This window comes from Lepeophtheirus salmonis, chromosome 8 (genome assembly GCF_016086655.4).
Source record: "Lepeophtheirus salmonis chromosome 8, UVic_Lsal_1.4, whole genome shotgun sequence".
NCBI lineage: Eukaryota > Metazoa > Arthropoda > Copepoda > Siphonostomatoida > Caligidae > Lepeophtheirus > Lepeophtheirus salmonis.
Window position 1 is genome coordinate 28,661,405 of NC_052138.2, and position 26,693 is coordinate 28,688,097.

Below are 26,693 nucleotides of genomic sequence, written 5' to 3' on the forward strand. Positions count from 1 at the left end.
CAATCAAGGAATTTAGAGCGAGAAAAAAATTATAAAACATCATAATCATTTTGTTCATAAAAATATGTTATACAAAAACATATTTTTAAAATAACGCACGAGAAAAAAAAGTTGTACTTCATACGTGTTTAGAAATTGCAATTGTGCTATAGTTAAACGTTAACCAAATTGACGAAAATTTTGCATTTGTGTTCTACTTAACTATCTGCAATACCAAAATTAAGCTTCGCTGATTCTGACGAGGATTTCTAACTTCGAGGACAAATGCATCACCCTATTATTTAAACAAAAAATATTAAGAAGATTTCCATTAGGATTCATTGAAAAAGTTAAAAGTTTTCCACGAGCTACAAGTCCTTTTTTTACGAGTTATGGGTTTTTCATACGTCACGAGATTAGATTGCCTAAAATTGGCTCATGATACATCACTAACACAAAATCATATTTAATTATAAATGATCGATTTGAAGTTTGAAAAAGTTTAATTCATCATTCTCACAAACTTTTTTTCTATAAATACTGTACTCAACTAGAAGTGGCACTCGGCAGAGTGCAAAACCTCTGCTTAAAATTAAATGGACTTAGATATATCTCAATCTTTTCGAAAGTTATGGTCAATTATGCATTTTTAATATTTTGTGCTACCTTAACCTCTCAAAAAATTTAATGACCTCATACTGTGATCACATATTATCTTCCATGTTTGATCTAAAATAAGAAAAAAAAAACATAGCCCCAACAAAACATCCATTCAACTTCGTTGCTGGACTCTAAACAGATCTGTCGTTGTAATATGAATCCTTGATAATTATTGCTTTAAGGGTCGAGTGTATCTCACTTCCAACTAAGTATCTTGTATCCATGCACATGAAGTATCATATTATATTTTTAGTTGACGGCATTATAATAGTTTTTGACAGTTTACAGTAAATAAGTATTTACACTAGAAAATTTTAATGATATCTTAGTAATCTTTATAATAGCTAATAGTCTGGACATAAATACACGATAGAGTCCCATTATTTATTTGTGAACAATCTGATTGCAAGATAATAATTTATAAACAATGATTAATAATAAATGTATTTATAAATTTTTCTCTATGAAAAGTTCATTTTGAGGTCCAAAATGCGTCTAGTTGATTATTAAATGAAAAAGTAAATTAAACAGAATGAATGAGAACACAGTTCTTTGGTCTACCACAAATTAATTACATATAAATTGGTTTTTGTCAGTTCTTATGTATTCGGTCCAGACCAGTCTTAGGACTGGTCCTTCGGACTATCAGTGGCAGTGCTTCTTAAAAAAAGAAGGAAATAAAGTTGCATTTTCTTCTGTCATAAATAAGAACTGCACGACAACACATATTCTCATGAAGAGAAAAATGGCCATGAGCTTTTTGTGTCGGCTGGGCATCCACAGGATTAAATATTTATATTTTTTTGGAGGGAGGGGGTTGTAAGGCTTAGTTTTTGGAATTTAAAAAAAAATCAAAAATTACATATTTTGAAAGTAAATTTGAAAAAGTAAATTTTTCGGAAAGAAATTTCAAAAATTTAACAGAAAATAATTTTTTTTGGAAAAAACAATTCAAAAATCCACAGTTATTCAGAATAAGTTAATTTTTTTGGAGAAAGATTTCAAAAATTAATTTTCAAATAAAATATTTTTTTTCTTAAATTTCAAAAATTAATTTTCAAATAAAATATTTTTTTTCTTAAATTTCAAAAATTCATAGGTATTAACAAAATAAATATTTTTTTCCAAAAAAATTATTAATGTTAAATTTTTTTGTAAAAAAATTTCAAAAATCCACATATTCAAATATTTTTATTTTTTTTTCAAAAAATTTCAAAAATTAAATTAAATTTCAAATATTTAAATTTATAGTAAAAAGCAAACATAATTCTTTGGTCTACCAAAAAATAATTATATATAAATCGGTTTGTGTAATTCCTGCTTTATTTGATCCAATCTAGTCTTTTAATCAGTTTTAGTACTTACAGTACTAGAACTGATTAAAAGAAATTTGTTGAAAAATAATAAATTAATTTTTAATAATAATTTTTTTTTATTTTACAAATTCACATCTTATAACAAAAAATTTTTTTTTTTTCCAAAACAATTTCAAATATTTTTTTTTTTTGAATAATTTGAAACAGCATTCAATAAATATTCTCAAAAAATCATTTTTTTTCCAAAATCCACATTAATTCACATTAAGGTATTATTTTTTTTTTTCAAAAATAAAAATTTCTATTAAAAAACAAGAATTACTTAATTTTGGGAGGGGATTTAAAGCCCCTCCAGCCCTCCCCTGAGGACACCCCTGGTCAGTCCTTATTTAAAACTAAAAATTGCAGTCCCATCCCGTTCAGTCTCGGTCCGGTTCAGCTCAGTCCTGTATATCAATCCTAAAAAGTTCAAGTGCTTTATGACGTCACTCCACTTAATTTCTTCTTTTTTTAAACAGTCCTAAGGACTAGTCCCAAGAACTGATGGTCATTTGTAAGACTGTACTGAACGGATACAACACATGCCCAGGATAGTAGCACCATCTTGCATTTATTAGTATTTTGTTTACATATTTGTGTATGACAACATATTACGCCATTTTGCGGAGATTGATGTTTTTTTAGATTCTTCATGCCCCGTTGAAAGTAGGTGACATTTTCTTTAAATAAAGAGTAGAGCTGATGTCAGAGTAGTCGCTCTCAACACTCTTAGGCTTCATATCAAAACTGTCGCTATTTGTTAGAATTCCTGATGAGGGTATAGATGGATTCACGATATTAGATGGTGCAGACATTTGCTGATGATGCATCATGGTTTTATCTAGCTCCGCTGAGGATGAGCTATTTTGTGATGAACGAGATAGGGATCTTGGCTCATTGACAAGGAGATCCTTCCATGGTAAACTTCCAAAAAAATCTTTGTGTTGCATTTGCGCCTGATCTTGAGTAGGAGATAGATGGGGTTGGATTTGTGGCGGATTTCTATTTGAATAATAATTCGACCAAGAATCGCATGTATTATTGTAACATTGATCGTATTGCCATGCTGGAGAGGAAGAGGAAGATTCAGGTACGTTATGTGAGCCGAAATCCGTTTGAAATTCAGATGTAGTAGCATCAATCTCCTGTAGATATATTGAGTTGACTCCTTCACAACTATTAACAATGTCTCTAGAAGATTCCTTTTGTTGCCCTTGCGGAATAGTACATTGGGACTGATCTAATCGAGAGGGTATCCAACTATTATATGATGGCACTAAGTCAGTGAGTTGATCCTGATTTAATATCAAGTTGTGTTCTTGCTTTTCCCTGCAAAAAAAAAAAAAAAGGTGAAATATGTAGAAGAATATTAGTAAACATCCAAAGGGTCCGTAGGGACTTGATATGAGGGCTCTAGCCCCCCTAAAAAAATATTCAAAAGAGCTAAATTTTTTGTGAACAGCTGTAGATTTTTGAAGTTTTTATCCAAAAATATTGAACTTTTTTTTGTACAGTAATGAATTTTTGAAATTGTTTACCAAAAAATTAAAATTTTTATTTAAAAAGAATTCTAAAAACCAAGCGACCCAATATAATCCTACGAACGGCCTTGAACATTGAAAATTTAACTCACGATATAACATGATTCACGCTGACAATACAATGAGGTCGTGAGGACCTCGTATTATGTACAATTGTAGCATAACTTTGTATCCAAACCCATCCTCCACTCTTTGTCAAGAATCGATAATATTTTGTACTCATTTGACCCTTCTGTAAAACTGCAAAAATATCTTATTATCATTTGTACAGGAGTGGTAGAGTTATAGGTATTATATTACGTGTAATGTGGGACATCCTAAGAGCCAACATATCCGAGCCATGAACGTATTGATATAAAGTTTTTTCGATTAAATCCTGTGGCTCATAGCCAGTTAAATTGAGCACCTTTTGGTCCAAAAATATGAGTTTGAGATCCAAACTTGCTCTAAACATAAAAACATTGGAAAACATTTTAACTTCAGTGATGGAGCTCGGAGGTAGTGAGTGAGCAACAGCAACAAATCCAATATTTGCAAATTTGGAAGATTCGGATATAAGTGATGGAGAGGAAGAGGAGGAAGTATTGGATGAGGAGTCGGATCCATTAATTCTTTTTATTTTTAAATATCCTCGACAATGTATTACTTTGTAACCCCCTGAAGTGAGACCCGCATTCCTTTTTGCCAAAACGCATTTCATTCTAAGAACAAAGCTTTTTTCCATTTCTAACTCTAATCTATTTTGATCATGGACTCCAATTTGTGGGCTTATTGTGAGTAAGGATGACAACTCTTCCTATAAATAAGTCAAATTACATATATATAAACATAAAAGCGTATGTTTTTGACTCATGACATTTCCACCCCCTTTTTATGTTTTTATCTTATTGGTTCGAACATAACATTTAGTCTTTGTTATTGATTCTTAACTATACCTAGAGACCAGGTGAAGAAGAACAAGGACAATTGTAAGGAAATAAAGAGGGAATAGTGTTTCTAAGGAGAAAGGAGTAAGATATCACGGATCCATCATCATGAGTAGTGTTAAAAATTGAGTGTATTTTGACATGATCAAATAAAGAAATTGTAAATGAACGTGATACTCCTGACAATTTGAAGAATTTTATGGAGGAAAGGAGCTTAACTGTCATGGCAGTTCATTAGATCAGCTACAATCAGCTGTGACAAGGGAGGAGGGAGAGAAGGAAATTGACAAGGACATTGGGAAGAATTACTCAAATGTTGATCCTCAATTCTATTCTGAGTACAACACGGTCTTATAATTATAACTGCAATAAATCATGAGGGTTAGACTCAGTGTTTTATGAGGATAAACGACTTTTTAATCAGGTTTTGAATATAATTGAATGCAGTAGGAATTGAATGTTCACTACTCAGGAGTTAAATGATAATGATAACTGCTGAGTAAAAGAAAATTCATTTTTCGGATCATTTCCAAAAAAAACCAAAAAAAAAAAAACGGGTGATCTAATAAATTCACACGAGTTTCATTACTAATCATAAGTCTATTTTGAAAGAACTAATGAACCAATGGACCCTTTCCCAGAGTAATGATCTTTGTTGAGGCTTGAAGAAATGTTAAAAGTTCCACCGATAGAAAATAACATAAGTTTTTCAGTACAGACAAGAGTAAAGTTCAAACCCATAAAATAAAAACATAAAAAGACGGCGAATATGTCTTGCGACCAAATCTCCAAGAGACCAAATGACCAGAGTCAAAAATATTGACAGTAAAATTACATAGAACCCTATAAAACTACAAATGTGGGCCTTTAACATACAAGCAAACTAGAATATTTTTTATTGAAATTGAGTCATGATTACTTTTATATTTTTGAAGAATAATAATTATCGTCAGTGTGAATAAACAAATAATTATGATTAATCCTGCAAATCGCATTTAAAGTAGCAAAAATCTTCGTCAATATGAAATAATTTGAAATTGTTGGATTTATTTATATGACCATATCGAGCCAAATTAAGCCATATAAATCAAATGAAGGTACTAAACTATAGTTAATATTCTAGGTTATCTCAAGTCAGACCATAAATTTGAATAAAGAGCCTATAATTGACCGAAATATGCCTATAAAATATTAGGTTGTTTGTACTTATAATGTGAAACAAAAATTTCTTGATTTTTATTCAAGATATTGTTTTGTGTGTTAACTCACCACATGATGTATTTAAAAATGAATAATTACTTGATCCATGGGATGAATGTATTCGTATACAGAATTCCCGGTCAGTTCGACTTGCGATAGTCCCAAATGTACAGAAGCGGTCTCAGATATATACATGATTTTACCATCAGCTGATAAAACAAATATAAACCCATCTAATGTTTGTAGTAGATGTGATCCCAGTTCCTTTAATATCTCTGGTTGTTTATTTATACTAGGCTTGAGTCCCCAACCATCTCCAAGACCTGTGTAAGAATCTCAAATCAATTACATTCTATAAAACAAATTATCAGCATCATTTCAAATAACTCATGGGCTATAAATATAAAGAAACACGTTGGAAATTAGTTGCTTGCATTACGCTTTTGAAAATGATATTATTCGAATGATTGGGGTTTAGGGTGCAGGGCAATAAGGACTTATACTAGAGGTCGGCAACCGCTGGCCTGAGGGCTATATTGGCCCGTGAGTGCAGAAAACAACCTTGGTGAATCCCCTCAAGTACATGAGTGCCAATGCAAGAGATCTCGGAATTCCACACCAAACTACCCAGAGCGTTACCTCAAAACAAGGTGGGAAGATCCTTGTGAGGGTGGAGAGGTCACTTTTGATACCAGCAATGAAAAAAATCCATCTACTCCGTTGCAAGACACTTTTGAACTTTTTTTTTTTACACTTCCCCCTCCCCCATTCCTACAGCCCGGATACCAACCCCCTCAACTACACCTTTTGAGTCTATGTTGAGGGGAAGACCTGCAATGTACGTCATCCAAACAAAGAGGCCCTAAAATCCACTTTCAGGCAGTACTGGGACGCTATGATAAAGGACTTAATCCGCTGCAAGTACCAGCCCTTCCACCACCACCTGGAAGCCATCATTGGCACTAAGGGCGGCTACATTAATGAGTAAGAGAGCTCAGAGACACATCCATCTATATTATTAATTTTGTTGAAATTATTTTATTAATTAATAAATTATATCTTCGTGAAGTTTAAAATTAAAAGTGTTCAGATTTTAATGAACCACTCTGTATATGTGATCCCTTCTTCATATATATATATATAAATAAAGCAAAGCTCATTTATGTCTAACAACTCCGAGCACTACAGGTAGTCTCATTAGTAGTTTATATTTGCAGATATAGCATACAGCTCACTCGGCAACAGCTGACATGAAATTATACGATAGCAGCATCCTCTAGCATCCATACTTAATTATTTCGTATTCTTACACACGATTTCTGAAGGAAATTGTTTATTTATTTATAAACAAAATTAAACTATTACTTCCAAAATATTCTTGCCCATACTTCGTCTCTGTTATATTACATTAGTTAACTCACTGCCAGAATCAAAATTTTAGACAGTTTTCCGATATAACATCATTTTTTTAGGAAGGTAATTGATTGATTTAACTTTTTAAGAAAAAAATATTCCAGACCCTTCCTTATATTTCTAATGAACAATTTTGAAGGGCATTTTTAAATAAAGGAAAAACCTATTTCATCGTATGACGGTTTCTTTTAGGAAAAATAAATTCTTTTTATTTTCATTATTTATAATTTTTGTCGAGTACGACGCCTCTAGTCAAGAACACAGCCTGGGACAAGTGTCCATTATACTCCGTTAAAACCAGCGTAGTGCCAAGTAAACAACTTGAAAGGTAGGCATACCAATTTGTATTCTAACATATCGATCCCTAAACCAACCGTTAACTAATGACGATTGTATTTTTACCAATATTTCCTTGGTTGACTTTTCGTCCACAGGAACTGCAGGTCCGGTATTGTATTTCCAAATCAAAGTTTCAACAGCTCGTTTTTTTTAACACTTTATTTATAGTTTTTACAAAACAAAAGTCTCCCCTTCCTTGGCACCTATGTGACTAGCTTTTATTTACGAATGCTGCCATCTTCACGTGGAGGTCGAAAACTTTTCAGACCACCCTCGTATGTATTTGATCAAATTAGAATTTTATATATTCTTTGTAAATTTATTTATCATCAAGCTTGAAATCGGGGTCAAAATGTCATTTAAGTTATAACTCAATAGTCTGAATATCTTCATTACAATTGCCTTATAGACAAGTTTAACGCATGAAGTTGTAGAGTATTCACAAATATTTTCTTTTTTTGTGAAATAAAATGCATGATTATTGCATTTATTATATATAAATAGTACTAGATGATAATGAATGGATATGTTATTCAATACCCAATGTTTATATAAGCTTTCCTCTTCTCAAAATGCTTGATTTGATATATATATGTCACACATGTATTGAGACATGAGAGTGTGGAGATTGAATTGAATTTATTCTTATTCATAAATAATTCGTTTACATTGTGGCATTTTGTTCAAGTTGCAAAACAAAAAATGAGATGCATAATTTTAAATGAATAAATTAAAGTCCTACTTGTGATGAGGATAATGCAAAAATTGAATATTCCTGGACTTTTTCGATAAACGTTATTATTTGATACGTAATCTGTCACGCATTTTAAAATTCAAATCCCCACTTAGGGGGCTACAACCTAACCCCTCTGATTGAAAGTTTATAGTTCAATTTATAGAGGAAAAAACCTTTTTTAGACAATCATATTTTTTGTCACAGTTTTGAAATTTAAACAATTCTGTTTTAAAAATTTTGTCTTTTCTTAATTTATAAACAAAAAAAAAAGATAAATAAAAGCTTTTTTCCCGTGTCAATACTAAAATTTTATTTGTCAAAAAGCCCAACACCCCTTTCCTAAGAAATATCTTCGTAACAGCCCTGTGCCCATTATTTTTTACTTATAAATATATACTGAGTAATTTTAATTGATCAAAATGCAATGATAATGTCTATATTAATAGAGTAAATTTTGTCTGACAGTATGAATATATGGAAACGAGTCACGTGGTGCACTGTATATAGTGCTCCATGATGGATATCATAAACATATTTTAATTTAATAAACAATAATGTAGTGGCATTAATTAAATAATTGCAGACCTGTGCGCATATAGCATCGAGCGTGTATACAGGATCCACTGTATATAGTACTCCCCTTTGTTTAAGTTTGTTTTTGTTATTAGTCGTTTATGTATAATATAATCTACGTGCATTTTCAGTATATGTTAAGATTTGAATTAAATATAAACACTGATCCATGTTAGAATTAATTTTGTTTGTTTATATTAGTAAGCGCTCTAAAGACTGAAGTACTCATAACTCATCTCAACATATTTTTCCTGCTTCAAACTCTTATTATTATTATTCTTGATGAGAGAACACATAATAATCAATCATTTATTGCTACACATCATATAAAATATACAATCAGTAGGGCACATGTAAAAATAACTGTATTTATGGTGCCCTCTCAATGGTTTGCCGGATTAGGTATCTTATTGCAGTATGTCCTGAACGTGTGGTAGGGATGGTGTATTGTTCAGCCAGCTACGGATATCCGAATTCATTAAAAAAAAAAACTGGGGAGGCTGGAGACGGAATGTTCTTGAAAAGGTTGGTTGAATAATGTCTAAAAGCTGTGTCCTCTCAATCCAAATATAGGACATTCATAAGGTAGATGAAGTGGTTCTTTATCTCTTAGAGCACCCCCACGACATAGTGGGCTAACTCCATGGTGCATAAGGTGATAGTGTCGGCGCAAGAGACAATGCCCAGTGATAAACTGAACCAAGGAGTTCAGTTTTCCTTTAGAAAAATCCAAGAGACGCTTAGATTTCCTATGTATAACTCTTGGGAGCATCGTACGGCTCTGAAGGCAATAGTTAAAGTTCGACCAAAATGTCTGCCAGTTGTCTATGTAAAGGGCAGATACCTTCTCCCTAAGAGATGACCGATGGATTCCAACATCTCATTTCCAGTGACATTACTGTGACATCTTACCCAGCAGAGGGAGAGAAGTGCCTCACAAGCCTTCAAAAGAGTTTTCGTATCTCGGACAAGGGAACTCTTTGTCTCTATCGACCACAATGCTCCAATAACTATTTGAGAGTCTGACCAGATACAAAATCCTCTAGGACTCTATTTCTCATGATTTTCTTTAAACCAAGAAAGAACCTCTTTTATGACATGTATATCGTCTTGGAGAGAACACATATGAATAGATACAAGTATTGAGTAGTTACGTGTGAGCGTGCTCATGAAAAGTGGAGAGTAACACGGATGATTTCTTGGGGAGTTATCTTCTATATTATTAAAGCAAAGTTTGTCTTTAATCTGGACAATGTCGGTTACTTGATAATGATTAAGTTTTCCGATGTTGAAAATAATAATGAAAAGTAGAACTTTTAACTTGTACAATCTTCTACAAAAGTTACAACATATACAAAATGACCAGATAAAAACATTCCTTATATTTTTTACTTCATAAAATAATACTAGTCAATATTGGAGTCAACTATATGCCTTGCATTCAAATTTGTGGAATGAGTTAAGTTACCAAAAAGTTTTAGCTATGACTGAGAACCTTTACTTAATTTAATATACTTATAAAGGTTGTCTAACTTCGGAGGTTCTTTTTTACCAAAAGGTGTTATTCTATTTTTTATATGTATTAAGCGAAAAATTCTTTACTAATACTGTATTTTGTATCATTCAAATTCTTTACCCAAATTTTTTATAAATAAAATTTGGGTACATTCTATTACAAAATTGAATATTATTTATCATAGTGCGAAACCCTATATTTTAACATTTTGATTTTTAGACTATGGAATTGGACATTTCCTTAGAGTGCCCTCAAAAATCAGACGACAAAATATACATAAGTACAAATATAATCAGGGTATGTCAAAGACATTTGATAACATCATGAAAATTATGTATTTGCTTCAATATTTTATATTTATAATATTGAGATATTATTCAATTGAAGTGACGCATATAACATTCATAATATAGCCAATTATATAAATGACCTAAATAAATAATATATTATAATTTATATATGTCTCGTCATATAACTTGAACTTGTATGATATTATTGCTCTCATATTTAAATCAATTTGAATGTTCAGAGGATCATTTTTTGATAAATTGACTAAAATTTGACAGGAGTTCTTAGATATAAACAAAGTTGGGTGGACACAAAATTAATAACATTCTAGTTTTACCCGGCCAATCCTCTGAAAACTATTTATGAGATATTACTTTTTCCGGTGATTATTGAAAGCACTAAACCTGTGGTGCATTGTAGGCAGAGTGGCGGGGGGGGGTAACCACACCCCGGATTAATTGGGTATTCATATACACGTCGTTAACTTTATTGTATCACACAACCTTTAAAAAAAGGTTGAACTTATCTGGTAATTAGTCAAATATGTTCAGGGGTGTCCGCAAGGGGGAGGGCTCTTCAGCCCTCTGTAACCCCCTAAATTATGGATGTTTTACTTTTTATTAGAACATTTGAAATTTAATTTTAAAATTATTTTTGAAAATAATTTCAATCTTTTTAAAACAGCTTTGGTTTTTCGATTTTTTTTCCAAAAAATTTAATTTTTTGAGAATAACTTTGGATTTTTGAAATTTTTTCCAAAAAATTAATTTCTTGTGAATAGCTGTGGATTTTCTAAAAAAACTTTCCAAAAAATTAATTTCTTATGAAAAGCTGTAGATTTTCGAAAAAAATTCCAAAAAGGTTAATTTTTTGATAATAGCTTTGGATTTTTGAAATCTTTTTCTGAAAGAATTAATTTCTTGTGAATAGCGGGGGATTTCCTAAAAAAACTGTCCAAAAAATTAATTTCTTAGGAAAAGGTATAGATTTTCGAAAAAAAATTCCGAAAAGGTTAATTTTTTGATAATAGCTTTGGATTTTTGAAATCTTTTTCCAAAAAAAAATATTTCTTGTGAATAGCTGTGGATTTTCTAAAAAAACTTTCCAAAAAATTAATTTCTTATGAATTGATGTAGATTTTCGAAAAAAGATTCCAAAAATGTTAATTTTGAAATTTTTTCACAAAAATTAATTTCTTGTGAATTCACACACACATAAATTATTTATGTGTCCTAAATTGTGTTTTTTTCATATAGTTCAGATATAAGAAATATCCGGATATAGTCAACTTCTCTCCTCTTCCTCCAATTTTTCTTCATTTTAGTTCGTTTAATACGTTCTTTTTTTTAAATAAAATTATGTTGTATTCATAAACTGAGATTTTTTAAGTTAAGGATAAGGTTCTTATGGGCTATATACAAGTTGTTCTTCTTTCATTTTATAACGGTTTTTAAAGACAAGATGGTATTATATTTCTTCCCATGTTCCATATGACGTCATTAATGCCATCATCATGGTACTTCTAATTTTTTGGGGGTGTGGGGAGCTTGGTATTTAGATTTTTTTTAAATCTTAAATACAAATTTTAAATTTTTCCTTTTTTTTAAATCCACAGCTATTAATAAGAAATTAAATTCTTTGGAAAAAAAATTCAAAAACCTACAGTTTTTTTCAAAACATTATATATTTTTTGTAAATCCACAGCTGAGCACAAAAAATTGATTTTTTTTTTGTGGAAAATAGTTTCAAAAATCCACATCTATTTATAAAAAAAATAATTTTCCCTTAAGTAATTTCAAAAATCCATAGCTATTCTGAAAAAAAAAATCAAAATCCACAGTTGTTCACAAAAAATTATTTTTTTTGGAAAAAATTTCAAAAATACACAAAAATTTTAAATTTTTGGAAAAAAATTCAAAGACCTACCGTTTTTTTCAAAACATTATATATTTTTTTGTAAATCCACAGCTGAACACAAAAAATTGAATTTTTTTGTGGAAAATAATTTCAAAAATCCACATCTATATATAAAAAAAATTATTTTTTCCTATAGTAATTTCAAAATCCATAGCTATTCTGAAAAAAAAAAATCAAAATCCACGGTTGTTCACAAAATATTAATTTTTTTGGAAAAAAATTTCAAAAATACACAAAAATTTAAATTTTTTGAAAAAAAAATGATAAGTTTATGTAAATTTTCTTGTAGAGAAAAATTTCTTAATTTAGGGGAGGGGATACAACCACTATCTGCGGACCCCCTGATACATGTCAAGAAACTGGAGTGTGCGTCAAATTGTCGTAACTCAAATATTAATTTTACAGAAGAAAGCTTAGACAGTCCACTCTTTCATTATGAATAATTATGAATGTATTTCTCTGCTTTTTCTTTTAGATATTATACTCCTAGGATGAACATTTGTAACTTTTGAGTTACGAAAATATCATACTTAATAATAATATTATATATATATATAATTTTAGGAAGAATTTTTCCTTTCCCATAAGTTACCACGTGGATTGAGATTGCCCCCTGTTGGAATATTTTATTATTATTCCTGTGTTTACAGGAGAAAATTGGAACTTTTTTCTCAAAAAAAAAATATGATCAAAAAGAATTTTCAACAATATCATAGCGACGGCCATGGTTGGGGTATCTTGAGGGGGGAGAGTGGCTGTAACCACCTCCTTCTCTTCAGGATTAAGGAGAAAACATGATTTTTTTTGTAGGAAAAAAATCTTATGTTAAAACGGTAAAAAATCTTTTTTATTAATTATGTATTTTCTAAAAAAAGTCTGCCTGAAATTTCGAAAAAAAAACAAAAATGAAAAAAAAACTATATTGGAAAATAAATTTTACTGAAAAATCATTTGAAAAACTAAATGTTTCGGGGAAAAAAAAATTTCAAAGACGCCCCTGAGTACTAATCAATTTAGAAACAACAAAACACTGCAAAAATACGGATCCTTGTAATTTTTCAAAGGTTAAGAGAGTACTAAATGAAAAGTTCCGTTTTTTAAATATTAAATTTTAATAAATAATGTTGTAATATTTATTCATAGTTAATATTTAACACGACAATAGAGCATTTTCATTTTACTTTAACATTGTTGATATCACCCATTTTGGACCCCTAAACCATCAAGTTTTATACTAAAGTAATTTATTTTTGTATTAATATTAAGAAATACAGTAAACTATTGGATTTCAAAATGGGACCAACAAATAATAAGATTTAAACCTTGCTCTCTATCAAAAATCTATTTTAAAAAGGCTATTTTTATAATATTATTTTTTTTTTTAAATTATTCATTGTTATTACATCCTTATACAATCTTATTTCAATATTGTAAACAATAAATTAACTATTAGTATGGAGATAATTAAATATATTTATCTCCTTATCAAATTTTCTCGTTCCTAATCGATCAAAAACATTGCATAACTTTGGACATTGCACAGGGATTTTCAGAGATGATATTACTTTGATTAAACACAAATATGACGGCTTATCATTGGCATCATGTAGTATTCCATTCAATGGATAATTTTTTTCAAATTAATAAATCCAATAGATAAAGTTTTATCGATATTTATTGGAAATTTGTCAACTTTATGTAATATAAAGATCAATTTTTAACCCCTCAAAATGGCGTTTTCTTTAATTATGATGCAATATATGACGTCAGTGAAAACTCTCTGATTCATTACGTATTTCATAAAAACCTTCTTAAGGCAGTAGGTATTAATTAATTTGCAAATAATTTCTAAATACTTAATATACAACGTTGTGCCCTTATCGGTCTAGTGGTTGAAACGGGTTCGGTTCTCAAAGTCGAACCGAGACCTGCAATATATTGCTTATGGGTCTCGGTTCTTGTTGCCTTTTTTCTATATAGAGTATATGAAGAAATTCAATATTTATTTTATAAAATAAATTAGCTTTAATAAGTTAATTCTCTGATTTTTTTTGTGTGTAATTGTAGCGTTTTCTATACACCGCCAGGGTAATACAGTTTTATCTGAGTTTTAAATAGCGGGTGGCTTCTTATGGATCTGGAAAAGCGGCTTTATGCACCAGACGGTGTAAATAAAAGACTGACGGTGCAGGTAGATTATTGATCCAGGGCTGCTACTAAGCCTGTTGGGGCCCTATAATATCATAACTGTAATATTTCTTAATCTCAGGTTTCCTAAACTTTACTATGCCAGGCCACCCCTACACTAATAAATTTTTAGTTGAGCCCCCTTATACGAAACATTTGTACTACCTATGTATTTATGTGTAGACTGAAAGCAATCCACAATTATCCATCTTCCTGCACGCCTCCCTAGCCTCCAATCATGGCTCTCACTTTAAAAACCATATTCTTAAGCAACCTTAGCTTTCAGAGCCCCTGCTGGAACTCGGGGCAATATGTCCTCTGTATCTAAGGTAGCTGCAGCCTGTTAGTATTCTATTCTATTTCCTTGGCCCGAATTTTCTAGCAAAGGCCCTTGTTTCAAGTGCCTGTGACCTAACTGAGCCTGTATAAAAAAGAACCAAGACCGAAGACCGGCACTGAGATCGATAAAGCTTAATTGATACCTAAACAGTTGAAATAAAAGAACTGAGACCCATAGAACCGCTGAAGCTGAGCCGGGCACAACCTTGCTAATATGTGTTCTTGTCTATAAAGGTTTATAAATAACTTTTTGAATTACAAGATTAAAAATGGATCCTATATGCAAAGAAATGAATCCTTGTCTATTTTTTTGTTAGTATGTATTACAAACTGTTCTAAAAATATGAATATGGGGATATGTTCTTATAGAATAATACTCGATAGAATATGTTTATATGCTTTGATTTACCAACAACTAACTTTAAAATGTTTCAATTTTTATTCCAAAAATTACATATCAAAAAGATAATCAGGCAAAAAACAATAACATCAAATTAATTTATGTCAACAAGATGATAATTAAATTACAGTTAAATGGCAAATTAAGATGGTCTATGATATAAAAAAACAGAATGTAAAGCAGTTTATATAGTTTATATGCAATAGTCCCTCTGACTAATCAGGGTTAATTTTGTTCAGGGGGACTATTATTTTAATAAAGATGTATACATTCTTTACAGAGTCGTAATGACGACAAGGGAGGCCTGGTCCCCCGATCATTTTTTTTAGTAGTAGTATTTTTTGGTCTTATAAAGTCATCCATAGTCACTCTAATCCTCCCCCCCCCCAATAAAAAAATTCCGGCCCCATAATAACAAAACTGTTACTACGCACTGGTGTAGATATATATATATATTTTCAGGGGGGTGGGCCGGACTATTTCCCCCTACTATTGGATAATTTACAGTTATCATATACAGGGTTGATGCAAACTTTAATTATTTAGAGGGGGATAAACCTAAACAAATATCACCATCGTAATATATACATACTTATATAAATAGGATTATTTTTTTAAATATATCTAATAAGTTTGGGGAAAAGTGTAGAGTGAATTTTCTGTTCTTAAGCTGTTGTAACTATTATCTAATTCCTTTGGAGTGATCTTCATTTTCTACTAAATACAACAACATATCATTTATATATACGAAATAGGATTGAGCATTCGTGTGTGCTCATAAATGAAAATTGGAGTAATTCTGCCAATGCCCTTGTATATTTCCTTCTACCCCTCCTACCTCGTCACAGCTGATTGTAGTTGATCTGACAGAGCGTCATAACAGATAAGCTGCTCTCCTCCGAAACATTCTTTAAATTGTTAGGGTACCCAAGTTCATTTTTAGTTTTTTATAACATGCCCAAAATACACACGATTAACATCACTACTTATATTACGAAATAATTACAGAAAAACGAGATTTCTAGGGAAGTATGGGTTTATTGAGAAGTTAAAGTAGGTGTAAAAACCCAAGAAATTTAGGGGAAAAGGGATTCTGAGATCCCAGAAGAGCAACTCTATAATTTACTAAGATGATGGGATCAATATTTTTTTCTTTCGATAAACCAAATCAAAATATTTACCTAAGTACAATTGTTTATTCTTTTTTTAATTCTATTAATAGAACGTGCTTATTTAAAATCATGACATTCAATTGATGGTAATTTTAACTAAAAAAATCAATTATATTACTAACTAAATTTGTAAAATAGTATTGTAATGTTTTAAAAATTTTAGCACTGAACCTTAAGTTATTTCCGACACAATAAATTTGAAATCTAATCAGAATGAACTACTCTTTCTAAAAGCATTTGCTCTTTTTATGATTAGATATTAAGCAATTATCTTCAAATGAGTTTAGTTTAATCAACAATTGATTATTAGAAAATAAGACAATTTTCAATGCGGAATTTTAATTATGTTCGTATGGAAAAATGCGCTCAAACCAATAACAATATTCCAAAAACTCAGATACCAAAAAAAACCTTAAAACTTAATTTGTCATAAACCAAAATTGTTTACAGATTTGTAATTAGCACTTTAGGTACTTTTAAAATCAGATTTAAAGCTTAAAGGATTTTGGGAAATAAAATTTTCTTAGCTTGTGTTACAAGTCAAATTTATTAACCATTAAAAATATGGATGAGTGTTGGATTCGAGTCAATTTTTTCAAGTTTGATTTTTGGTATTATGCATGGGGTCAAATTCGTGTTGGGATAATATTTCAATTTGGTTGAGTTTCAGTTATTTAGATTTTCCATCTATTATGCAATTTAGTAACGCATCAATTCTGATATTTATTCATGAAGCAAAGTTATCTGTTGAATTATTTGTCTATTTGTGTGTCGGATGAGGACTCATTTTTAACAACGAACTCATTTATAAAAAAAAGTACATCAACTATAATATAATTTTATTGCTAATGTATGTATATCCGTCCGTCCGTCCGCTAATAAAAACGCCTAGGATATACTATTTATTGCAAAACCGGAGACAAAAAAATAATCCTTAAACATAAAATAAATGTTTTTCAAGATTCTGAGTTACGTATCTAAGGCTATGTTTCATTCTGGTCATACCAGATTCCTGCGCTCTGGAGGACAAGTTTTTTTTTTTTTGCTAATAAGCTGATTTTTTCATAAAACAAGATCGATTCCCGTTACTCAAAGTTTTTTTTATAGATATGGATTGTTGATTCAAAAATACCCCCAAAAATATTAAAAATCCAAAACAAATTACTAAACTAACTGAAAAAAGAGAGAACGTATACATTGAATACGAATTAAAAAACGGAATTAGGAAGAGGAATAACGAGTTTGTCTTAGTATGTATTAATAAAATAATTCGAAATAACATCTATAAAAGTCACAAACATTGAGCGTTCTAGAGACTAAATTACTCCTATGCTCATCAAATCATATTAAAAAAAATTATCAAGATGTTATGAGTATTCTTTCATTCTTGAGGAGAGAACATCTAAGTATTGAGTAACTACGTCCGAGTCTGCTCATTTGAAAAGTGGAGAGTGACACTGAGGGTTTGTGAAGGTTTTATCTTTTATATGGTTAAAACAAAGATTGTCGGTTGGTCGACAGCTAATTACTCCGGACAATACCGGGTTATATTCCTAGTTAATAATTATCAATATAATAAAATTGGATCGTTTATATGTAGTTTTTAGTTTTCAATTGAATGATGCTCTTAATATCACTAATCCTTACTCGAATGTTTCGAGTTTCTATTATTGCAGCTCAAGAAAAGTCATATTTCGAGCAAGGTTGAGTAATTTTCAGAAAATTGATGACTCTAGTTAAGCCGACCTTTGTTCGAGTTTTTATTAATAATCAAATCCAACAAATTTAATACCCTAATTGATAAAGACCCCTTATTTTTTAAATGGCCTCCTTTTCTATTAAAATATATATTAGTCAACTTTAATTATAAATAAAAAATATCGATTAGTGTGAGCTTTTACCGTTTCTTAAAGCATGAAGGATCGCTGATATAGGTAACCCGGATAACAATAACGAATTCAACAAGGAATGAAAATTCCTAAGGGTTAACACACTTTCAGAAATTGATTAAATGTTCGTACTAAATAATTTTAAGATAATTACATTTTTATAATAATTTTAGTGTTAAAAAATATTTCCCTAAGAATTAAAAGTAAATTATTCTCTAAATGTTTTTCTTTCAACTCTTCTTAAGTCACTGATGGGGAAGTCGAAAGCAGCGTTTCTCAAAGGGAGCACTGCAATACATTGAGATGTCCCCTGACTGTTTCAGGGGTCCTGCCAAGAAAAATACATGTTTTTATATATAATTTTGAAAAAAATGAATTTAAACAATCTGACATTTAAAACATTCTTTTTACGTATTAAAGGATAACATTTGAAAGTCTTTTTAGATCAATAAATATATAAAATTACTTTTATAAAAAGAATAACCCTATAACAACTGAACATGAATGACTTTGAAAGGGGGCCTCAGTATACTTTCTGTACTTTATTTGAGTTTTGCTGGTCTTGTTGTTGGGTTTTTGTGTTACTGTATTGCTTAGGGAGTCAAGCAAGTTTGTAAACCTGTGCATTTAATAGTTAAAGTTATAATTATTCACAGTTTTAATTATACTCTGTTCATTATTCTCGTGACATCAGTGTCGTTTGTAATCATATTTTACATGGGAGTATCTGGAGATTTTATGATCTTTTGAAAGGTGTCAGGACTTAAAAAAGTTTTGAGAAACGTTGGTCAAAATAGATATCAGAAATATAGGCGACAAAATACTTGAAATAGTAATGAAAAGATTAAACCATGTTCCTTAATTATGCTCACCCATTCAAGCAACATTTATCAAAAAATGATATGAATAGGGGTGGGATTTTAGTAGAGGGAAAAAACAAATAAAATTGTAATTTTTATATAATAAAAAAAAACATCACCTTAAATAAGGAAAGACCATATGCCCGTATTTTTTTTTAAACCTATTTCCATTCAGGCTGATAATTATTTTTTTTACATTAAAATGTTTGAAACGTCTTTTCTTAGAGTCTGTTTAGGGGAGTACAATTAGAGTCTCAAGTCCTTATAACACATTGGCTGAAAAGTAGAGGATTTCACACATAGATGGCTCTGTTTCTTTTTGAATTCACATCAGTTTTAATTAGTGCAGACCTTCAAAAGACAGCTGTCAAAATTTCATGACGATTTTTCCTTTAGCTTGTGATTCATTGTACTGAGTGTGATGCTAGTTTTGTTTTTTCTTGAACAATGTATCAAGAACCAATTTATGTTTGATACCGTTCAAGCGAAGCAATGGCTTGAAAACGTGCGCAGGAAAATCACACTGAATAAAATTGTCATGGAGGACAACTCAACGTATTTTATTAAAACTTCATGATGAATAATAACAAATTATAAATTCGCGGAATATTATTTATGACAAATATCTAAACATATTTGTTTGTTCCGTCCTCCAAGTATGAGTAATATTATTTCAATAGAGGAGGAGGGGGGCAAACCCCTCAGGTTGACCAGGGTCACGGGGGTAGTGTGTGATAATTAAAAACAACCGCTTAAGCATCACATACATCCAATGAACCCCTCTAATACCAAAAATAGCTCCAAGCCCTCAGGTTTTATCGGATTTTTCCTTTAGTAATTGAGGGTAGTTTTGTTTTTTCTTGAACAATGTATCCCTGGATCCTTAAAAGGACCACCAAAAGCATCAAATTTTATTAAAACTTCATGATTAATAATAACAAATTATAAATTCGCGGAATATTATTTATGACAAATATCTAAGCATATTTGTTTGTTCCGTCCTCTAAGTGTGAGCTCTATTATTGCAATAGAGGAGGGGAGGAGGGGGGCAAACCCCTCAGGTTGACCACGGGGGTAGTGTGTGATAATTACCAATGAACCCCTCTAATACCAAAAATAGCTCCAAGCCCTCAATACATCCTTTCTTACTACTTACAGACCAACCCGATGGCGGAGGATATTCAACAATATTTTAAGAGGCCCTAAGCTATTTATCTCCCCCTCCCTCCTTACCAATCCTTTCGATCCATTTCTTAGAAGATTGGATTGAGTTTAAAATATGTTGTACTGCAATAATATTACTCACACTTGAAGGTACTCCCTTGGGCAATTTTCCCCAAGGCATTTTTCGTAGTATCACTTGAAAAATGTTATGAGGACCCGACCCATAAAGCAAATAAATAATAATAATAATTTAAAACACAAAAAGACAAATTTTAAAGGAAAAGAAACGTGTTTTCTATGTTAATCGCCTGATTTTTCATCCCATGTGTTAGATTTTTGCAAATTGAAGGTACAATTTATCAAATTAACTACTCAAGTTAAGAGTTCGGGCCAGAAGGAAGATTTAAACACATACTTATTATTCTCCGACTACATTCTTTTAATGCATGAATAAATTTCAATAATAAATATGTAGTCGATATCTTAACCTTTTGCCCTTATTTTATGGGCTATAAATTTTACAAATATTGATATTTCAATATTTGATTAACTCTATGTACATATATATGATTTTTTCCCCATTTCTTTGGCAAAATGCTGATGTAAAACTTGGTCATTTCAGTTGCAGAAATATCTAATAGATTTTTTTAGTAAGCCTTGGAAATTTGCTTCCTTTTTTTTAATTATTTAATTTTATAATGAACTCATAGCTAAAAATAGTCACATACTTTTTTAGCCGTATTTTTATTTCAAATCAATAGTTTACTATTTTTTTAAATCGTAACACGTATATATATAATTGTTAGAGATGGATTGAGTCCATATTTTAAAAACTTGTGAATCAATTTGACCTTACCTCAACAACTTGCAACTTGGATTCAATAGTTATAACTCACAACTCGGCGTGGACTCGCTAGTTAGTTCACTCCAGAATAGCCTTAATACTTTGTACTCAATAATGTTGAATGGAATTAACTCAAAATAAATTTAAGGATTCGAAATGGACATGCTAACAATATTCATAGACTCGAAACTGGACTTTTCAAGGATCGGGACTTGTAAAGAAAGACTTGAGATTTCACTCGGACTTGCAGTATAAGGACTTTTTCCTACCTCTGATTATGAAATAATCAGAGGTAGGAAAAATTATTACTTATAAAATTGTTACCCCAAACTTTGCTAAATCCATTTTTTAATTGTCTTCAGGAGGAAATACATATATTTGTGTTTTGGGGACAAAATATTAACCCGAAAAGGACACGGTGTATTTATTTAACAATAAATAACTATTGGTTATTAAAATAACTGGGTAATTATTGGGTACTATCCGATGTTAAAAGTTAAATTTGCAAATCCATTTCTAGCAAAATCAATTTTTCCATTTATAAATGAATATTTATTCTTAAAAGCCCTTAATAAAAAATGTAAGACTTTTGTCTATAATTTGTCTAACTCTGGACTTGCCTTACCATCGGGAAAGACTTGACGCATTCGTAGATAGCTTGTTGTGAGACGAATAATGGATGCCTTATCCAGCTGACTCGTAATGGCTGATGGAAGAGGAAGGAGTTTACCCAATTCGAAAAACTCTCCATTTTCTCGTTCTCTTCGATTTCGAGCTGCATTCTTACTTTTATCCTGTTTCATGTTTCACTTCTTGGATCCTTCATAACAATTAACAACTCCTCAGAAGGGACGACAAATCCTCTTTTTGAGTCTTTAATAATAAACCAAAGGAGGAGCCAAGAAGAACCAAAAGATAATGAAAAGGCTCCTCCCACCCTTTTCTACTGAGGATGATGTGGAGTAGTTGTGTTTGCTTCTTCTTCTCTTCATTTACACACACTCTGTGGTGGAGAGTGATGTAAAAGGACTGTAAAGGAGCTGATGGATGCTCTTTCTTTCTTTCTATCCCCCCCCCCTTTACTCTCACCCGCCTCCTTTGAAAGACTTACTTTTGATACTACATTTAATGCACATGGCTATGGCCTATTAGTTAATACTTTACTCGTCTATGTTGCTACAACCAGATACTAGAGAAAAGGAATTATCAAACATCGTTAGAAGAAGAAATATGGAATCACATTTTCATACTTAATCCTTCTCTCTTTATTCAAAGGCACGTTCAGTTCCTGACGAATTTTGAACGTGATTTTCTGACTTTTCCTTCTCATTCATTTTTTATTTATTCTTCGTCTTCTTTGTTATTTTGATATTTATTTTTGTACCTTTTTTTTCTTCTTTTTTCAATTAAGTACTTTGTGTATATGTACTAATAATTGTGTACAAGTTGATATTTTGTACAAGTTGCAACATAAAAATGAGATGATTTACCCAATATACTAAGGAATGGCAATACTAATGATGGGTTTTGGGGTTTAAGCCAAATCACAGCTTAGTTTCGGTTCTACATATTTAATAATAATAATTAGTTATGCGGATTGTTACTGAGGGGTCCGCAGGGGTAGGGCTACAAGCCCTCCAGCCCTCCTCAAATTAAGGAATGGTTAATTCTTATTAAAAAAATTAATATTTGAAATTGAATTAAATTTTTCCAATTTTTTTCCAAAGAATTTAATTGTCTGTGAATAGCTGAATTTTTTCCCAAAAAACTACAGGTTTTTCGAAATAGCTCTATATTTTTAAAAAACTTTTTCTAATTTTTTTTTTTTTTTCAACGACGTCGAATTTTTGAAATTTTTTTCCAAAAAATTTAACTTTTTCTTAATAGCTGTGGCGTTTTGAAATTTTTTTTCAAAAAATTTGATATTTGAAGTTCTTTGCCAAGAAATTTAATATTTGAATTTTTTTCCAAAAAAGTAATTTTTGTATTTTTTTTCTCTAAAAATTTAATTTTTCAATATTTTTTTCAATAATTCCAAAAACCAAGCCCCTCAAAAGTATAATTATGCAGACGCTCTTGCGTTAGCATTTTGGACATGCTAAAAAAAAGACATCGAAAATCAACATATTAACCCTGACAATTTGACGGAAGGGGCCGCTTAGCTATCAAAACGTTTCATTAGATCAGATACAAGTAGCTGTGACGAGAGGGATAAAGCAAATATACCAGGATATCGGCAATAATTACTCTGATATTGATCCTCAATTCTTTTCTGAGTTCAACAAGGGCTTACAATTAGAGCTCCACACCAAATTCTTAAGGGTATTCTCCGTCTTTTATGAGCACACAGGAATGTTGAATCAGGTTTTGAATTTATCAACGATACCTTGTATCTAGCAGAAAAAGAAGTTTACTCCTCAGAATTTAAAATTATAGCAGCTTATGGAAAAGAAAATGCACTTTTAGGTTGAGAACTTCATAAAAACAGGCGATCCTAAAAGTTCAACCCATTAACATCACTAATAATAATCTTTAAAAGACCGAAACTGACGTTAAGAGCCACGATTTCCACTAGAAATACTTAATATATTCGGACCCAGAACCCAAGACATAGTGTGAACGGTATTTCATAAAAAAAACTGTCCCGGATGTCTGTGTGAAGTTTCCAAGAGGAATCATAAAAGAAAATTTGAAGGGTAGTAAATTTGTTGTTTTTTGACACTAGTTAATTAGAAAAGTGGACATACAAATATAACTGAAAATAATCATTGATAAAATATTATTTTTATTGGTTCCAGAACTAAGAATCCACAAATTATGCAGATTACCCGAATAATTTATTTGAAAGGAAGCGAAATTTCCTTCATCTAAAATTAAGGTCCAAAATCCATCATTAGTTAAAACTCGCTCCAAAACCAATATTTGTTAGAGTTCAGTCAAAAGAGATTTTTTTCTTGAACGAAATTCAAATCATATAAAAAAAACTAAAACAAAATATGTCTACGTAACCGGTCAATACTGAAGCTGGCCCAAAATTATAACGATCTCAGACCGGTCTATAATTTTCATACCAAAACCCAACACTATTTGATACATGAGTTTTAAAATCCTCGATTTGAGCAGTTTGATAATTTTTGGGACAAGAACTTCTTGGAAGCAAATTGCAAATAGTATGTAATCAATGTATCATTTAACAGAAAAAAAATTATAATTACTTACTTATGATCTTCTATTACTAAAAACGTGTTGCCTCATAAAAAAAATGGATTTGAACCAAATGTTTTTTGAAAAATTACAAATCTAATTTTAGAGGTGTTGTATGGAGAATATCTTATTAATATCAGTAAAAACAGTCAGTCAAGTACTTTGAAAAAAAATCTTATTTTCTAACCCGTAACTCAAAATCTTTGTTAAAAAATAATATACAAAATCGTCGATTTGGACTTATTTCAAAAAAACAAATAATCTTAAAAATGGATTATCACTTCAAAAAATAAGAAAATTTCCACGACAGAATTAAAAAAATTGTATTATTCTCTCATCATTTAAAATTAATCCCATAACCACCAATTATGATTTAATAGTCCGTAGATCAAGGCTACTCAGATAATAGGTTTAAAATAAACCTAATATTTTATTTATTAACTAAGGTATTATGAGACCTACAACTGAATCTTTCTTCGAAGTACTCTAGGCCCTGTAAGCAGGTTTATAGTCTAATTCTAACACTCAGAAAGTCCACCAGTTGATGAATCTCAGGACTTAAATGATTAATTGGGTACGGAGCGTCCGGAAAATTGTATATATTTATATATTTTTTTTTTGGGGGAGGAAGGGCTTGGTTTTTGAATTTTTTTTTTTTGAAAAAGCAATTGAAGAATTACAATTTATGGACGAAATATTGGAAATTTTAATTTTTGGACAAAAAATTGAAAAATTACAATTTTTGCAAAAAAGTTACTAAAAATCCGTAGCTATTCACAAAAAATTTCAAAAATCCATAGATTTATCAAAAAATTATATTTTTTTGATTTTTCTTTCAAAACACCAGAGCTGTTCATAAAAAATTAATTTTTTTGGAAAAAAATTCTAGAATCCATCGATATTCTCAAAAAATTGAATTAATTATTTTTTTTTTCAAAAAGTTGCACATATAAAAACAAATTTTTTGCAAAAAAAATTCTAGAATTAAATTTCAAAAATAAAAATTTTGGAAAAAAAAATTCAAATAATAAATTTTTCGGAGAAAAATATCAAAAATTCATAACTACTCTCAAAAAATGAATTTTTTTTGCACTAAAAATTTCAAAAATCTAGAGCAGTTCACAAAAAATAAATTTTTTATATCAAATTTTTTTTTAAATAATTTAAAAAAATAAATTTTCAGTGAAAAAAAAATCAAAAATCTATAGCTATTCTCAAAAAAAAAAAAAATCAAATATTAAATTTCTAATAAGAATCAAAAATTCCTTAATTTGGAGGTGGAAGGGAGTCTCTCCACCCATCCCCCTGCGGACGGCCCTGACATAACTATTAACAATTTTTATGAAAATTACTAATTTATTAGTGGATATAATCTTGCACATTATGTAGTTTAAATCTCCACCGTGAATATTATTCGTAAAATACATACCAAACAAGTAATTTTAATTGATCAAATGTAATGATATACCTTCAATTAATAGTCGGTTAATCAAATAACTAAAGTTGAATAACTGCAACTTATACAATTGTTTAATAGGAGTTACAACTTTTAAACACACAAAAACATACATTGAATAGAAACCAGATTTGATGTTGGATCCTCATTTCTACACTCATTTAAAGACATCCCTTTTCGAAACATTGCTATTGTAACTCAATGCATCTTGCGGTTTGAACGAGAATAAATGCAAATTGTATATAAATATAAGTACCTGAGCATTCCTTACTCGTCCTCCACTTTTAGTTGCTCCTCTGATATGAGGAACAAGAATTCCTAGAATATTTTTTTGACCCTGCATCCTGTATTTAGTCTATATAAAGTAGTTAAAACAACAGATATTATTTCTTACTCCATGCATGTAAAATAGATTGATTGAGCTATTGCTTGCTAATTTGATGAGTAATGAAAGGGATTAGTCCAATCAATCCGAAAGGATTAAACATGATATATATGTATAATAATTCAATATAATCATCTTTGAAATGGAGAGAGAGAGAGGCAATAATTCTTTAAAATACTTGTAAAGGTAGATTATTTAATAGCCGAACCCCGATCGACTTTCTATTTCCCTCTAGATTTTTTTTGCTTTTTTGTTGTTTTGAGTAGAATGGCTACAGTATCTGAATAATAACATAGAGTATACCTACTGTGTTTACTTTTTTGGAACATATCCAAAAGATCGAAGCTCCT

The 26,693-nt window shown here is 30.4% G+C and overlaps 1 protein-coding gene across 2 annotated transcripts; it reads right to left on the minus strand.

The window, feature by feature from the left end:
• Nucleotides 1-1,009: 1,009 nt before the first annotated feature.
• Nucleotides 1,010-22,482, minus strand: LOC121123251 (single-minded homolog 2). 2 transcript variants are annotated; one of them, XM_040718379.2, is made up of 5 exons: nucleotides 21,924-22,482; nucleotides 5,761-5,984; nucleotides 3,836-4,331; nucleotides 3,628-3,775; nucleotides 1,010-3,323 (listed from the first exon to the last, which is right to left on the minus strand). In XM_040718379.2, the coding sequence occupies exons 1-5, from the start codon at nucleotides 22,099-22,101 to the stop codon at nucleotides 2,645-2,647; spliced, it is 1,725 nt and encodes a 574-aa protein (XP_040574313.1). In that variant the 5' UTR covers nucleotides 22,102-22,482; the 3' UTR covers nucleotides 1,010-2,644. The 2 variants fall into 2 exon arrangements, with proteins under 2 accessions (XP_040574313.1, XP_040574314.1); XM_040718380.2 differs by lacking the exon at nucleotides 5,761-5,984 and having other exon boundaries at nucleotides 21,924-22,223.
• Between the last annotated feature and the right edge of the window lie 4,211 nt (nucleotides 22,483-26,693).